Source organism: Scomber scombrus, chromosome 19 (assembly GCF_963691925.1).
Source record: "Scomber scombrus chromosome 19, fScoSco1.1, whole genome shotgun sequence".
NCBI lineage: Eukaryota > Metazoa > Chordata > Actinopteri > Scombriformes > Scombridae > Scomber > Scomber scombrus.
This window is the reverse complement of record NC_084988.1, coordinates 23,285,792-23,303,944: the sequence shown is the minus strand read 5'-3', so window position 1 is coordinate 23,303,944 and position 18,153 is coordinate 23,285,792. Positions and strand designations below refer to the sequence as shown.

The 18,153-nt window shown below is 40.8% G+C and overlaps 1 protein-coding gene across 1 annotated transcript in view; it reads left to right on the top strand.

Moving 5' to 3' along the window:
- The window catches only part of daam2 (dishevelled associated activator of morphogenesis 2), a 39,895-nt gene extending 23,280 nt beyond the window's left edge, over positions 1–16,615 (top strand). The window contains exons 13-22 of the mRNA XM_062439803.1: positions 593–699; positions 1,750–1,834; positions 2,671–2,777; positions 3,664–3,752; positions 7,101–7,269; positions 8,317–8,424; positions 8,580–8,640; positions 9,241–9,372; positions 14,592–14,762; positions 15,067–16,615. Coding sequence (XP_062295787.1) covers positions 593–699; positions 1,750–1,834; positions 2,671–2,777; positions 3,664–3,752; positions 7,101–7,269; positions 8,317–8,424; positions 8,580–8,640; positions 9,241–9,372; positions 14,592–14,762; positions 15,067–15,279 — 1,242 coding nt within the window. The 3' untranslated portion in view covers positions 15,280–16,615. The remainder of the gene's footprint in view (positions 1–592; positions 700–1,749; positions 1,835–2,670; positions 2,778–3,663; positions 3,753–7,100; positions 7,270–8,316; positions 8,425–8,579; positions 8,641–9,240; positions 9,373–14,591; positions 14,763–15,066) is intronic.
- Positions 16,616–18,153: the final 1,538 nt, after the last annotated feature.

Below are 18,153 nucleotides of genomic sequence, written 5' to 3'. Positions count from 1 at the left end.
TGTTCCTCTGAGAGGTTTATAGCCCTGCCTGCATTGTGTTTTTCACAGCGGTGACTCACCAAAAAAAGATTTCCTCTCTCTAAGACCTGCTTTAGATTTGCAGCTTTTTACTGACATGATTTTGTGACATTTTAAAAAAAAAGTACTCGTTTTTTCCTTTCGGTATGTTTTTATACACATTCCTCCATTCAGTCCAGTGTTTATCATTTTTAATGAAATGTGCATTACAGCCTCTTAGAAATGATGCATGACACCTGTCATACGCAGTTACTGACTGCAAAAGCAGGTCAGTGATCTTGACCCGAGGCCAGCTAAAGTATTTGGCTGCAGTGCAACCTTTGTTCTGCACTTGATAGTGGCGGCGATCGAATTGAATGACTGACCTCGGTTCTTTTTAGTTTTTTAAAGTAAAAAAAAAAAAATCTGTTCCAAATTAACACATTGTTAAATGCTCATAAGGGGTCGTGTCATCTCAAAACAAGATAAAGATGTCAAGCAGATGTGAGGACGAGACATTTCACCATTTTGTTTGAACACTGTTATAAATGGGACTAAAGTTAATCGGTTTCTCTGTCTTGATGTTTTTGTGCAGAAAGAGACGGGCTCTATGGACGACATATACGTCAGCACGAGGAAGGTCAAAGAGCTGTCGGTCATCGATGGCCGACGTGCACAAAATTGTGTCATCCTGCTTTCAAAGTATGTGTCCAAAACCAGAATTGATTTATGATGCTACATCATACCATCAGTTAACACCTGCTTATTATTAACTGGATTGTGATTCTCAAGAGATTGTCCAAGCACAGGCTATTGTGAAGGTCACTATGTTAATGTTAGCAGTAACACATTGTGGAGGTGCTTGATGCAGGTGTTTCTTATGTGTGGTACAAGATATTTGTTTTTAATGGACTAAAGGACAGATGTCAGTGTAATTAAATTACCAATGGTGTGTTTTTTTGAAAGGAAGAACAAGGTAGCCACATGACAGATGGAAAACATTCAGTAGGGAATGCATCTCAGGGGTAGTATGCAGCTTTCAACAATTAAGGTTTTTATCTACTTTTAAAAGCTCAAGGGTTGTCAAAACTCTAAATATAATCATATAAAATCAATTAAGACATATAAAATTGACCCCCACCCCATCCTCCTAAGTGGCTTTGAGTCCCACTCCATCTGAAGTGGAATCAATTGTCATCATTTAAGACCCACCCAACAATATGGTGACCATTTGTATGTCTCCTAAGAGCAGTAATCCAAAACCCCTTTAGAGAACCTGAACCCTAACCCCCCCACCTTTCTTTACAGATCAATAAACAGGCTTCCTGAGGCCTTCCTCTGTCTGACAAAACTGCAGCACGGTCCCCGAACTCACTTTCGTGTCAATAGCAAATGACCCTAGGGGTACGAACTAGACCCAAATGGGGTCAGCAGTTGGTCAATAAGACTTTGATGCACAGACTAACAATGCTGTTATTGATCCCAGCCCTGGCACACTTAACACTGATCAGATGCACTGAAAACAGCTGGCAGTGCTCCCGGGTTTGACATTGGTCCAGACCACAGACATTAGTATCATGCTCAGTAATGCTGCTCCAGGTTTGTGTATTATAATGTGTTAGTATGTTTAAATGTAGGTGGGAATACAAAGTCATAAAAATGATGCTTTTATCCAGAATGCAGCGAACTTTATGTAGTGATCATATGTCGCCATTATTAACTAAAAACATGTTTCTTTTTCTGTCTGTGTAGGTTAAAAATGAGCAATGAAGAGATCAAGAGGGCGATCCTGGAGATGGATGAGAGAGAAGAGTTAGCCAAAGATATGTTGGAGCAGGTGAGGTTGGACCATTGTTTGATAGACATGTGCAGCAGCGTAGCAGCAGGGCTCATTAAGTCTGTTACGACTGATTGGCTAAGGAAAAGCAGTGCATATGGAATGGATTGACAGAGCTAGATTTGCACTTTTCCCAGACAAAGTAATGCTTTGTATCTCATGTATCCTTATATGGAACAGAAAGTACATAAGCACAAATGTTCAAGTGGTTTTGTTTTGTATAATTTAGTCATTTTTGAACAACAGGAATCAGAATTAATGGAAGGAATTTGCCTCTGATTTCAGAAGTAATTCACAGGACAATATATATAAAGATATACTGCTAAATAAAAATATGAAGCTAAACTAATATCCACAAAATTAAACATATACCGATTATATACAGACAGAACTTTTTTTACTTTTAACTTTTAATAAGCTTTTTCATTTATTCTCTCTATTTTTATTTATTTTTTAATTAAAAAAAAAATGTTTTTACTCATACTTTTAATAAACTTTCTCTTATTTTTCCTTATTTCTATTCATTTATTATTTTTTATTTTTATTTATTGTTTAAATTTTTATCTTTATCTTTCTTTATAATGTATTCATTCCTCTTCTTTATGTGGTCTTCGGCCTACACTTGTTCTGTCTTATTATCAGCTTGTAAATCAACTGTGAAGCACTTTGATCTACATAAATCTGATTGATTGTACAAGATCATGGTACACGTAGTACATGGCAGTGCTATGCAATAAATATAACCAGATAATCTTCTGGAAAACGTAGATTTTCATTCGCTGCAGTCACTGTGGCTTTGACATTTTGGGTTAACACTGTCCATGTGTCTTTTGCAGCTGCTGAAGTTTATCCCTGAGAAAAGTGACATTGATCTCTTGGAAGAGCACAAACACGAGCTGGAGCGCATGGCACGGGCCGATCGCTTCCTCTTTGAGATGAGCAGGTACACAGAACAGCTTTTACAACATCGGTGTGCTAGGTGTTTGATTTTTGTTGTTTCACATGTAAAACATTTTTAATTGCAGCCAAACCATCTGAAATCCTTGGAGTTGCTTCAGTCTGTAATTATCAGGGCTGGTTAATGACTGATTTTTAAATAGCTGATTAATCCTGTGAGATATGACAGAAGCGACATGTTTGCATTGCGTATTGTCTGACATGTGAAACGGAAGGTTACCAAAAAGTGCAAGCAATGAATGTATCAGCAGGTCATCTCAGGATAGCTGCTACAGTATTAAAAAAAAGTGCAGTCACTGTTCAAAAAGAATGAGCTTATGAAGCAGCAAGGGGAGGCTGGGATAAAGAAGGAGCCTCAGATGTAGGAGGTGATTCATCATTTAGCTGAGAAAAGACGTCCCGGCTGCCCTTTGAAGACTCCAATCACAGCAGAGAGCACAGAGAGACATCTTAAATCATTTTTTCTGCATCTTATCCTGTCTAAGAATCTGCTCTGTTTATACAAGATAATTAAACCTTTTCATTTCCTTTTTGTGAAATATTATCCTTGTCCACTTTTATTTCATTTTGACCGCATCTCCTTTGGTCTGAGGAATACGTGCAGGATTTAGTTTTTTTGCCGTTTAATATCCCTCGTCCCTCCTTTGAAATTCACACTCCCTCCCCTCTGTGAACTTTTGGGCAAGTTTAACATACCCATTTGTCAACTCTCCAACTTGATGGGAGCCTATTACACATGATAAAAAAGACCTTCGAGCGAGTTTTAGACGATTGGGTGACTTCCAGCTTTTTAAATTACACTCCCTGGAGACAAATGTAACTCACTTCTCTTTTTCTGTTTTATTCTCCTCTTTTTTCCCCCCCTTCATCAGAATTGACCACTACCAGCAGAGACTGCAGGCACTGTTCTTTAAGAAGAAGTTTGCAGAGCGTCTCGCTGAAACCAAGCCTAAGGTGGAAGGTAAGGACGCAACACCTCGGTGGCCTATAAAAGGATTACGTTGTAAATAATCTGTATTTTTCTTATTGTTCAACAAATAACACAAAGACTAAAACCAGCAAAAAGTCCTGTGTTAAGCATTTATCCTTTAAATGGTTAAAATATTAACTACCATAAGCCTCCTTTGTTCAGAACTATCCTAAAACAGTGCACTCATTATGTGGTTTAAACACTGGTGCATACAAATGAGGCAGCACATTCAATTAGACCCTGTACAACATGTATTTAGTGTGTACTACTTTGATATGACTGTATACAGTTACACGCCAGAGGCAAAACAAGTGTTTCAGACACTAAAAATGTCATCAGCTCTGAACACTTTGACCAATGTCTTTCACAATACGCTGTGAAATCCCCTCTATGTGTTCATTGTGCAAGTGTGTGAGAGGGTGTCTAGTTTTTCCCTGCAAGCAGGCTTCCAGGTTACCAGGGAGGCTGTTTTGGAAAGCTGGCCCGCGTTGAGAGGGAAGAACCTCTCTCGTAAACACTCCAGCTCAGTTCAAAGACTGAAGGAAAAAGCCTTTCAATTAGGTCCATAGACGTGTGTGTGTGTGTGTGTGTGTGTGTGTGTGTGTGTGTGTGCGTGTGTGTGTGTGCATGTGTGTGAGTGCAGCGTGGGTGTGTCATGACTGAGCTGTCATAATGTATGTTTGAGCCAGACCTACTTGAAAGATACTTCTCTGCTGACCTAAATGTCTTCTGGGCTTTGATGAGAACATCGTATTATTTGTGCCAGCGCTGTTTTATTTTCAGCAAGTGCTGACTGACAGTTTTGCCCCCGTCTGTGTGCTGCAGCAGTTTTGTCAGACAGTACAGTGTTTAATTAGTCTCAAAACACACGCACGTAAAAAACCAGGCGCGTGCACGTGATACAAGAGCACAGAACAGTATCTGCAAATGGAAAAGCATCCTCATGAGGGAGTTTTTTTTGCTCTGTGTACACAAATCCAGTCCCACGAGCACGGGGCTGTGATGAGTTGTGAGCTCGACCGTCCCTACGCACTACCGACTGCTCAGCACTTCCTCACTCATTAAGCTGACTTTTGAGACTTTGGAGGAGTGGATGGAATAGACAGTGGCTGATGTCTCCGCTCCTTTGATTGGTCACTTTGAATACAGACCACGACCTTTAATTGGCTATTTGGTTTGATCACTTTCACAGTTGGACACAGTATATGCCTGACAGAACAACCATTTTAGCTCTAAGCTGGACAGAGGAAGTCAAACCAATCAAAGTTTAATAAGTTCTGATTCCAGTAGTGCACAAACAAGTATTAAATACATGCAGTCAGACATTAGGCCTGTCACAATAATTACATTATCAACTTATCGTACAATAACATCATTATCAACATCATCATGTCTGTATATGGACTCATCATATGATACCTGGAAATGAATCATTGTTTTGACCTCAGTATTGCCACACTTCACATTAGCATCTAAGAAGCTATTCATGTCACATTGGCTAAACAAGTAGTGTCCTCCATTCCTCACTGTGTACGTCCTGAGTGGAGACTGCAGAAGAATTAAAGGTAAATAACTCTGTCCCCAACCATAATGACAGTCTGTGTTTTACAGAAGTGTAGCACCCACCAAAACAATATTCAGTATTAAGAGAGCAGGAATAGAAATATAGTTCATGTGGATTCCTACACATACTGATGTAGATGGAAATAAGGTAAATATTCAAAAAGAGGAACAAGAAGAAGCTAAATAAGTATGGTCATATAATATAGTGGGGATAGATGAATGAGATAGAGGAAATAAGGGGCGATAATACAATAGCATTTTAAGAAAAGTAGAAGAAATGAGAGGAAGTAGTAGAAGTAGAAGGGAGGAAGACATGATATCGAGGATGAGGTGCTACTGATTGATGTGAACATTACAGACTGCAGTAAACAGAAAAGCCATGTATTTTTATACTATCCTAGATATCATCAAGGGAGTCTTAAAAGGAGCCACACTAGATGTTAGAGAGATGTTGCAGAGGAGTTCAGGTGATGTAGTGTTCAGGGCTATTTCAGAACCCAGGAATTCGTAGAAGAATTTAATGGAATAGTACAGTGATCGTTCTGATTCACACTCTAATCCAGAAGGTGGCGGTAATACACCTAAAAGCTGTTTACGATCCGCCATTAAACAACATCATAAAAGACATCAGCCACTGTCTCATCCCTTTAAATCCTCAAAAGTCTTCTTGATGAGAAAGCGAGTAGTTGAGTTGCCTGTAGGTACGAAGTCGAGCTCGCAATTCATTACAGCTTCTTCTGTGTGCTTGTATCACGAGCATGCGCCTGTTTTTTACGTGCGCTGGTTTCAAGACTAATTAATTGCTAAACGTAGTCGATCCATTATAGTCCGACATCAAATAAAAAGTATCTTCTGACATGAATTACTGGCCGGCAGAAATGGAAAAGAGAGTAGGAGCGGAGGCATAATCCTGCGAGTTCAAGTATTGATTCAAGCCTGCAGAATCTTTGTTGTTGGATCCAAATGTTCCCAAACCGCAAAGGCTCATCGTTGCCCATAATAAAGTTCTCATCTCCTTTTATTATTCATGTTACTTACTTGTCATATACTGTAGATGAGACTACATTGCCCTGGACCACCCAGCATGTTCAATAGCAGTATTTCAGGAGACAGTTGCAGTGTGCTGCCAGGCTTTTTCTGCATCCAGCAGAACACTGTCAGCGCAGCCAGAAGAATGGTTCCCATGATGTATCGCAGCAGAAAGAACTGTAACAATAACAATATGGATTTTCTTAATGATTTTCACATTCACACTGAGGTTTCCTCTGCGGAGAGAGAGAGAGAGGGAGAGAGGGAAGCACCTGCACTCTGCCAGAGAGGTCCGATCTCAAGGGGAAAGAAACGGACGGCATGGGGTTGTGTTTGGAATATTCCCTTCCCCCTTCTGTTTTATGGATGGGTGGAAGAACTAGATGGGTTTCCCCACTGAGTTGCCCAGTTGTTGTGGGAAGTATTGATCAATCATTATGATGAATGTTTAAAAAGAAAGTTAAGGATGAGAACCTTTAGGCCATGTAGAGTTGAGGCTTTAGTTCGCATGTGGTGTCCGTGGGGGCTGAGTAGAGAAACAGAATGGAAAAGGCCAGATCATTATGTAATATAAAAAGGTTAAGTGATACACTACACAAAGTGCACACACACTGTATCAATCACCTACGATATGATCTCTCCAGCTGTTTCCTCTCTCTCTCTCTCTCTCTCTCTCTCTCTCTCTCTCTCTCTCTCTCTCTCTCTCTCTCTCCCTCGCTTTCCTTCTCCATGTTCTTTTCTCTCCAGCCATCCTGAACGCGTCCAGGGAGGTGGTTCGGAGCAATAGGCTGACTCAGATGCTGGAGGTGGTGCTGGCCTTCGGCAACTTCATGAACAAGGGCCAGAGGGGCAACGCCTACGGCTTCAAAGTCTCCAGCCTCAACAAGATCGCAGACACCAAGTCCAGCATAGACAGGTGGGCCAGCGGGGACAGGAAGTGACAGGAAGTCAAATTTACCCTTAGCACATCATTGAAGAAGTCTGTATTGGAAATCATACCTTCTCACAGTCAGATACACCGAAATACACACATTTTACAGACATACTGGTGGAATCAGCACAGTGCTAGTTCATCATAGGTCTGTTGTAGATTACTGTCCAGAACATCTGTTCAGAAATCATATAAACAAAGGACCCAGAACTTCATGTTGACGCATAATAATCAACCTTTTTGGTCTGTATCAAAAGTATTCCAGCTGATTGTTGTCCCTGCTTCCATGGTTACAGTGGTAGTCACTTATAGTAACAGCATGATTTTCCTAGACATGACTTATTTTCTCCATGGGACAGTATTAAACTTTACTTCATGTGCATCACCCAAAGCATAATTGGAGCTGTAATGCCAAAACGGAAATTATAATCATCCCAAACGGAAATAAGAAAAAAAAAACACTGACATTCCCCTCTGTCCATTCATATACACATACTGTAGCTCCTGTGTTTTGAAAGTCTATGGACATATAAGGAAGATACCCTTTTTTAACCCTTACATGCTGTTCATATTCTGAGTCATAATTAGTCTGTACACCAATTCACATTCACAAATTCCCCATTAGTCCTTAATCAATTGATTAAATGAATCCTTAATGAAGCAATGAGCAAACAGTGTTGATATATGGAAAAAAGACATTCACATCACTATATTATGGTCCAGGAGAACATCTTATAGAATATGAAAAGTACAAAGGGTCAAATTAGGACATTTGCATATACAAAAATGTGTATCAGCTACACAAAAATGAAAATATGATGCTTTTTTTCTATATTTGGGGTCATGTTAGGATCAGTCCACCTATAAGAAATGTGTATAGGGTGTTTTTTACAGCTTTAAAATGTGAAAATGGGTCAAATTAGACCCTTAACAGTACATACGGGTTAATAAAATATTTCTTAGAATATGGACCTTTTGTTGGGTAACATTTTCTAGAGATTTTAAAGTAAGTATGTACTTGTGATTCAACAGGAGCATCACCATGTTGCACTACCTGATCATGATCTTTGAGAAGAACTACCCTGACACGCTGCACATCCAGCGGGACCTCAACAGTGTACCAGAGGCCGCAAAAGTCAAGTGAGTGAATTCTTACAACATGTAACTCAGCCTGTAGGGACCCTCGCAGCGAAAAGACACTTTCACCATATCTGCCATAAGAGAGCAACAGCAGTTGGGTAAAAATGAAACGCTTTAGCAATATCTGTTTTTTCTTTCTTTCTTTCTTTCAACAGTTTGTCAGAGTTGGAAAAAGAGGTGCACAGTATCAAAAGTGGACTGAAGGCTCTCGAGGCGGTGAGTTTGTGTCACGTTCCCTCCCATTGGTTCTTCTCCTGTCTGTAATTATGTGTTTGAGCGCTGCAGAAAGGGACAGCAGGGTGAAGTGTTTAAATGCTGGTAATGTTCCACGCTCACATGGAACGCCAAATGTCACATTTGCAACCACACACAGAAACAAGGGCTTACTGTACGTGAATGCACAAACACACACACACAAGTTGCCCTAGGTCACTTTTAGGGACATTACATTTACATTCATTTCCTGGAAACTTATCCTAACCCTAACCATAACCACTACTTACCTAACCCTAACCTTAACAGAACCCTAACCATAACCACTGACCCAAAAATCAGCTTTTTACCAAATGGAGACACAGTTTTTGTCTCCAATTGGACAAACCATTCCCAATTAACTGGTCTTAAGTCTGAAATGTGTCCTTGAAAGTAGCTTATGACAGACCACACACACACCCACGCATGCACACATACACACTGAGGCATGTACAAATACTGCATTTCACAGAAAGCTTAAGTTAATATGAAACATGCATCAGCCTCACAAGTTGATCAATTTTAAGCTTGAAGGTAACACACCTCTTGTGTGTTTCTCCACAGGAGCTGCACTACCAGCAGAGCAGGACGAGGGAACGCGGGGATAAGTTTGTGGCTGTGATCGGTGACTTCATCACCGTGGCCGGCTTCAGCTTCTCCGAACTGGAAGACCAGCTGAGCGAAGCCAAGGACAAGGTAGTTAACGGCTCAACCGCTCAGTTATAGAGAGAATAATGTATGTGAATGTGAATGAGATCATGCTCTAAGTTCATATAACCGTGTGGGTGGTTTGAATGAATCCTTTGCTAGTTGTCCTCACTGCCAAGCCCTCGTGTCAGACAGATGAGGATGAGGATGAGGAGGAGGGGAGAATCTGTGGGTCTGCGCATCTCTTAGTCCAGTGTGATGACTTCAGCAGCGCCGGGGAAACCCAGCACTGAAAGATTACCCTAGATCCCCCCCGCCTCCCTTGTCTCGTCTTCTCGTTATGTTTGTCTCTTTGAGTTAGTGTTTTATAAATCCAACTCTCTCCTTCTTTGTCCAACTGGGACGAATGGCCTTTTGAACCCTGCTGGCTCGTGTATTGATGTATGGTAGGAAGCATGCGAGCTGAAGATATCAGTGGGACTGCGGGAATCCCAAAGCCTTAAAAAAGGAGACAGTGTTGAAAAGATTTATTCGAACATATTATTTAATTTGCAGGCCTCCGGTGAACCGTTGCGCATTCAGCATTCTGACGACGACACATTAGATGCCATTAAATCTCGCAGGCTGCCTTCAGTGCTTACATTTAAATGATATTGCATTGTGCTTTACTACGAGGCTCGTGTTTTTCTCAAAATAATTGACATAATGATGCTAAACACCACCAATTGCTTAAATTCTCCAAATGATCAACAGATTGTGAGGGAGATGGAGTGGAAGAGAAGGAGGAAAGGCCCTTGGGTTTTCGCGTTAGAGTCTCCCCTCTACTTAATTATTTGTGTAAGGAAGAGGTCGGTAAAAAAACGGAGGGAACACGGGCCAGTAGGGATGTCAAGGGAAAAGAACGGGAGGAGCGGAGCACCGGTAAAAAATGGGAAAACAAAAGAACCTGTGTTCATCGGCCCAGACTCTAAACACACACTTTTCCCAACATGACTGTGTGTCCGTCTGTGTGTGTGTATGTGTGTATGTGTGTGTGTGTGGTAAGTGGGTAGTCTGACGCATTAACTCAAAGCTTGTCAAAGCTCCTTGACGCGCCGTTAGGTTTCCAGTGGAATACTAATATGGAAGTGTGGGTGTGCGGTCGCTGTTTCGGACTTAAGAAGGTAGAAGAGCAGGCCATCCACTGAGAGTCATAAAAGCTCCATAGCAACAAATGTGTGTGTGTGTGTGTGTGTGTCTGTAAGAGAGAGAGATACATGCACACATACACACACACACACACACCCTCACCAGACACTACAACATACATTACAAAGGATTACAGTCGTCCGGGGTCATGTGGGTTATTGGGACAGAGGTTTCCAGAGGAGAGAAGGGATTTTTATCTTATCCAGAGAGATTGGTCGGATTTATACTTAACAACGCGTCACCACGCACACCCACACAGCCGACATGTTCACAGACAATACAAGATTCAGTCTATATCCAAGAACAAACCTTATTTTAAACACAAATTTTAAAAAAGCAGAGCAGGGAGTGTTTCTAGATACTCCATCGCCACATGTGCTGTTGAAGGGAAAACACAGATAAAATGAATTATGAACACCAGTGCTAAATGTGGCATAAAAAATGCAGGTCTAGGCAGTAATTTGGATAATAAAACACTGTTAGTAGATGGGTTGGAACGTTAAAAACAGCACCTAGGTGTATCATCAATCTGCCTTTATCTGAGTGTTCTTCAAGTCACTATTTCATCGTCCATACAACCGAACCCACTGTCTTAGCACATTTTAGCCCATTTGCTTTAAATGATGTATACTTCACATTAATGCCAACCATAAGTCAACCCAAAGCATGCTTGAAGTGCTGTTTGCCCTTAAGTGATTTCTCTAATGTGTTTTTCCCACCTAAATGGCAGCCATTAGTTTCAGTTGTTTCCAGTACATTAAGAGAATCAACTTGTAAGATCTGAAACATGTCATGTCTGCGTTTATCATGTGTCAAAGTTCTATTGTCATGCAGTTGTCATTTGAGATTAATTTGAAAATGTGGATTGACACAGTAGTCATTTAATTTTGGTTAAAAAAATAGAAGCAGCTATGTTCATGAATCCTTCAGGTAGATGCTAAACATTAGCAAGCTAATGCGCAAATAAAATGTTTACCCTGTTCTTTACCATGTTCACCATCTTTCTTTAGCATGTTAACCTGCTAACATTTGTGGGCCTGTCATAGTAATTATCGACTGATCATACAATAATGTAATTATTAACATCATCATGTCTTTATATGGACTTATCATATGATACATAGACATGACCATGATCATTTTTTTGACCTCAATATTGCCACACTTCACATTAATTGGCTGAAACATGCACAAAAAAAATCTACTGTGTTCCATTTTAAAGTCAATAGTTAGATTTTCACAGGATGCCTAACCATGTGACCAACAGCAGGGCCTGTTTCTCCATGTTGTGTGCAGTTAACAGGATCAAAGCTAACGTAACAAAGTGATGCAGCTTAAAAAAAGAAATACATTTTGATCCTTTTAAACAGGAGCATCTGACATAAGCTCTTTAGAAACAGCACTGCAATTTTTCCCGCACACACACACAATGTTTTGTTCTCACTTCCAGCTCGGCATTGATGTTCAACACTTAATTTCCCACTTGCCCACTTTCATTGAACCTCGCTCCTCAAGCTACTAATCCTTTATGCTTTAGCTATTGCACCATTACTCACCTTGTTTCTTCCTGCTCTTAATAAGTTGGCACAGCGTGACGCAGCTGGCAGGATGGTTAGGTTGACTGGCGGGGGAGACTATTGTAAGACAAGCTTGGCTCATGTCCTCTGGTCTTCACTGTGCTAGTGTCCATGGAGGGATTCAGCCACAGAATGTCAGATTAATCCAAGTTTAGTGCTGGATAAAAAAAAATAATGCAAGTTCTCACATGCAGAGTACCCTTGAATAATTGACAGGATTTAAGCAGTCAAGCTCGACCAACTCCAGGATGTATTAATCAGAGGCAAACTGAAGCAGCGTTTAAATATCTGAGGAGGTTAACAGGTTTAAATTTTAAGTGTTGGACAATGTCTTCATTCAAGATCCATGAAAAACAAATATGAGAAAACTAGACCTAAAACAACAGGGATGCATTTAATACTCTATCAACAGTAAAACTAGAAAAATAATAATTAGCCTCTCACAGAGTACAGCACTGCGGGTGTGTGCTTGTCTGTGTGAGAGGAGCTAAATCTGTGTGACTTCACATTCTCGATTTCAGTGTTAGTGCATGTATGTGTCTGTGTGTGTGTGTGAGCGCGTCTGTGTGTGTTTACTCATTTAGCGCAGACCCGAGGGGACGAGAGGAAACAGATTTGACCAGACACATAATCACAGGAGGGAGAGCGATGATGGTGGTGGTTGCTATGGTGACCGGCCCATAATGACAGGATGGTTTTGCATCCTCAGAAAAGAGCAAGCCCCAACTCCTTCATATCACAACAATAAGAACACAGAGACTCTGCTAGCTTCCTATGAACTGGAACGGTTGTCTGTCACTTTACATGCTCATAAGAAACAAATAGAGTTAAGTAGTTAAGTATAGTACAGTACAGATGGCTGCTTTTTATCCTGCTGACCTAACTTGAACTTGATTGATTTGGGGCACCACAGAGGCATCATTTGCTTGTGAAGTTATTTTTTTTTATGTTATCACAGTTTTAAATTCAAAGTTCACATGGAGAAGTAGCCAGCATTGTTGGAGAAGAAAAACAGTACAACATATTTTTACTTTTATTTATTATTTACTTTAGAATCTAAATACTTCAAGAAATACATCAAGTTTTTACCCAAGTACTTGTAAAAGACTCAGTTCATACTGTTTTATATTTCTACTCTACCAAATTTCATTTTCATTTGATATAATCTAAGGCATGTATATAGAATAAACCACACAAGAGGATATAAAGTAGTTAGAAATAGCTCCACCTTTACCAGCTGCAGCCTTAAAATGTTCCTTACATGTAATTTCATCAATAAGAAAAACACTCTGAAGGGAACCATTCTGTATAATGACTTTACTTTAGATACTTTAAAGCTGCTCTAATCCATTTTTTCTATAAGGAATGGATCAAATGACTGCATATGATATGAAAGGTTTCTCTTGTTCTGATGAACCAATAGAGAATCATCACCTGATTCTGCTGTTCCCCTCCATCATACAGCTGTTAAAATCTATTTCAGATCATTGTTTGGGTTTTCCCCATTTTACTCTCATCAACTTTGTTTTCTTCAGTGAAAAATCTCATGCGTAGCTCTGAAAGAGGATCGCGTAGCAGCTTAAAGAGTCAGATATTTCCCTCAAGAGTTGGAGAAGGAGAGTGAATATTGGACTTTTATTCCTCACATTAGCAGAAACACAACTCCAAATGAATGCTAATGTTGCTGTCTAACTGCTAGATGTGTGAATACAAGTGTTTGCCAACACATTTGTCTTAGCTGGTTCTGCTGCCCCCAAGTGGTCGAAAAGCAATTAATCCAGATTTAAATACAATTTGCTGATAATACTTTTGTACATTTACTTATGTACAATTTTGAAAGCAGAATCTTTGTTTGTTATTGAGTATTTTTACATTACAATACTTTTATTGTTCCTAGAGTAAAGGCTCTAAAAGTTTCTTCCACCACTGGTCCATATTCTGTTTTTGCCAGAAGAACTACTACTGGCTTTTACAGCACATAGCTAAAATCTTTTCCTCCACCTATCACATTGTTGTGTTTAAAGGACATTAGTGAGGCCTCACTGTGTGCTCTGTTGTATACTCTACTGCAGGATGAAGCTGTGTGTGCAGGAATGTAGAGTAGGTTTGGCTTCAGGCTTCGTCCTGGCACAGAGCACTGGACAGCTTGGCCTGAACAGGGCAGACATACGGTGGTCAAATCATGCAGTCGTTCTCCCACCCTGTGTGTGTTAATGTGTGTCTGTGTGTGTGTGTGTGTGTGTGTGTGTGTGTGTGTGTCTGTTCCTGCAGTTTCTGAGAACATCAAGCAGTGTGTACCAGCAGATGAATTAGAACAAAGACATGCATAAGCTGGCTCACGTGTACACCTAAACTTAAAGAGATATCTGGTTCAGAGCTGAGAGTACAGTGGATATTATTGTTTTAGTGAAATAGTTCATTGTGTGTTTTTCAGCTGCTGTATACCAGCCAGCTTTTCACTCACTTAATGTAAAATGTATACACATGGTTGTCTCTGTGCAGTTTACCAAATCTCTGAAGCACTTTGGGGAAGAAGAGGGCCGAATGCAGCCCGACGAGTTCTTTGGGATCTTCGACACGTTCTTGCAGTCGTTCAGCGAAGCAAGGCAAGACCTGGAGAACATGCAGCGACGCAAGGACGAAGAGGAGAGGAGGGCACGGATGGAGGCCATGGTGAGAAACAAACCTGAGACATACAAACTGTATTTTAGGACCTGACCGATACTGGATTTTGGGGGCGGATGCTGATATTAGGGAGCAAAAAAATTCATGTTATATGTACAGAATATATACATAAACACATACATACATTTTTTTTTCTACTGTATTTAGCATGTAGTCCAATAAATAAATTATTTTTATCAGTCGCCAACAGTCATTACTCAATTACTGTTCTCATACTTTCTAGTTAAAAATTAAAAAAGGTGTTTAACCCCTTCTCCGTCTTTGTCCCCTGACCTCTTCTCTCCCTTTCCAGCTCAAGGAGCAGAGGGAGCGGGAACGGCGATCCAAGAAGAGCGGTGCCTCAGACGAGGTTGGCGGCGAGTTCGACGACCTGGTGTCGGCGCTGCGTTCCGGCGAGGTCTTCGACAAGGACCTGAACAAGTTCAAGCGCAACCGCAAGCGCTCCGTCAACCAGCTGGTGGAGGGCGGCGGCCGCGAACGAGCTGTCACCAAGGTCAACTACTAGTTCGGGGAAAAGGAAGGAGAAATTAAAAAAACAAAAAACATACACACTAGACACCTAAATTCTGCCGTGGTGTAGATCTCTTAACACCTTTAGTCCAGGTTCTGGAACAGTGACCATTGACATTGGAGAGGATGTAAATAACGGCCGGACTGGACATGTTGAGACATGTAATGGCAGCCACGTCGTTCTGAAGGATGCCACGCTCTCCTCTGATTGGTCTTGTAAAGCTATTCCCAAACCGTATGTCCCGGACGTTGTACGATCTCCTGAGCTGGACACAAGGCAGTTGGGATGGACGGATGGACAGACAGACCACTGTGACACATTATCCCATGTCTTTGACCATATCCTTTAAACACTGTGCTCAAGTTTCTCGCTTTCTATCACTCCCTGTTTCACACTGCTCTTTTTTTTTGTCCACACAACCCCTTTGCTGTTCCACAGTAAGTTCTCTGGTGCTGGAGCAGCCCTGTCTGTTGCTATCTGGCTCTGAAACACAGGGGTATTGGGATCAACCAGTCACACTGTACATAAACGTGAAGCCGAGAGAAAGGGTTGGAAAAAGGACTCTGAAGCTCTTCCATGGCTGGTTTAAAAAACAGGGGAAAAAAAGAAGTTGGGATGGAGGAAATAAGCCATACCTCCACTGTCAAGGTCGCTTCAAGTGTCCAACAGATGTAAAAGAGATCTTTCAGCGACGGAATGGATGGATGTTCATGAACTTCCTTTACTGCAAAGTAGGGCGTAGAGTGTGAACGACAGAGGAAGGATACAGCCGGGGGTTACTCGACAGGGCGTTATCGTTCATCCCAGTGGCCTCCTCCAGCACACAGCATTCCCAGGGAGGACGCACGTACATCTCCAGCTGCGATTTCAGAGGATACATCTCTTCTCAAGGAAAAAAAACAGCTTGATCCACCTGAAAAAATGAGGACTGTGCCACAAGGTGTCACGAATCACTTCCGCTCTTCAATGGTTTCATTGTTCTGGCATTAACCAGTGCCAAAGCAAAGAGGAAGCAAATGTAAATGTATTAATACAAAAAACATACTGCAATTAGGCGTTTATATTTATATTTAGATGCAGACAAGCTAATTGCAAAGATGTTGAGGGTGGTTTTTTTTGTATGTTTTCATGGCATTTTGGGTTTTGTACTCGCAATGCATTATTCATAGGTGTTGCAAGTTCACATTGCTGTTGAAGTGAATTTATATACATTTTGCGCTTTATGTAAAAAAAAAAAAAAGATATTTGCTTGTCCGTTTCACACCTGTATGTCTTCATTTGCACTGTAGCTTTTCTGACTAACTTTACACTCGCAGGTTTTTAAGTCCACGACCAAGTCCTGTTGTACTTAACAATAAGTGATGACAAAGATAATGAAGGAATGCCATTTAGAAATTAGGAAACTTGCCTGTCTGAAACTCCAAGGCAGAATCTGCCGTTTGTTTACAGCACTCAACTGCTGCTCAACTGTCAGTCTGCATGGTTCACATGTGAATGTGGACTGTATGTTTGTATCTGTGTGAGTGTGTGTGTTGTGCTCCATGGACCGGAAAATGTAATGTAGGTCGCATTGACTCTACTGTAGTAGAAAAGTAAAGGCCTTTCATTGGGCCATTAATCAGCCTCTTCCGTAGTATCTGTCCCCCTTGTGCTAAAACATTCACTCTGTGGACAGAGCCACCAGTCCACTCCAACATTTTTTACTCTCACAAGTCAAACGAGTGCTTGATTATGCTGTTACCAAGGTAACTGTACAGTATTTCTGCGCGTTTGTATTTCAGTTTGCATTGTAATATCAGGCCACACCATGTGATGGGTCTGTTACTGCAATGTCAGGGTACAACAGAGCACTTAGAGGGTGTACATTATTAAATAGTGGCTTTAAATGGTACACATTGGCAGGACACTAACAGGCTTCAGAGAGCATCTCAGAAAACAATCCTTACTTCCAGCTTTCCTTCCAGCTTCTCTTAAATGTATGTTTACAATTGTCCAGACTCCATTGTTATAAGCGACCTGTTACAACTCATAGGACAAACAAGAGTCAGCAGCATGTACTACTGCCAACTCAGCTCATTTTCCTTTTTCGAGTTTTGGACGTATTCAAAGTAGTATTTTTTTAATATATGCATTTCTAAAATCTTAGCAGTAGGTATGACAAGGGCTGCAATGTATGTGGTCGACTCAGTGCTACATTTTAGATCTTCTTGGAGATGGACATACTGTAACTTGCTACAGGAAGTGTACCAACAGTTGAGGGCTCTAACCCTGGTCAGTGAGTAGATGAGGAAGCTGATGGGTTCTAGTGCATCAAATCAAAGTAAGGATCAATTTGAAACCAGCAAAATGCACCGCATATTAACATACAACCACATGTAGGCAAATGAAGGGCAGCACACTCATTAAGTTCATTAAGATAGAAGGAAAGGACATATACATAGGTTTACAGGGGTTTATGATTGATATAACAGGGGGTCACAACAATGTAAATTAGCGAAGCTGTTACAGTACTTCAGCTCCTCCTCAGTGGACAGAGAAAGCTGATGGTCACAAACAGCAGGTGAATTCCATCTTTTGTTATGCAGCATTTATAGAGATTAGTCCAGGGAGTGAAATCATATTTGCATTAAGTAGTAACCCATGTTGCTCTTAAATGATCCATTTTATCATTCCATCCACATACTGAATAGTATAGGGCTGTATGTAAGAGGATTTGACTTTTCTTTTTTCAGGGGGAATTGGGGGAGAAGAGTCATCATATGTTTAAAATCCTCTGTTAGCCCATGTAGGCATGTGTTCTAATAATCCGGACTTATTTTGTTATAGAATATCAGTTATAGACTGATAGACTGATCACCTACTACTGTA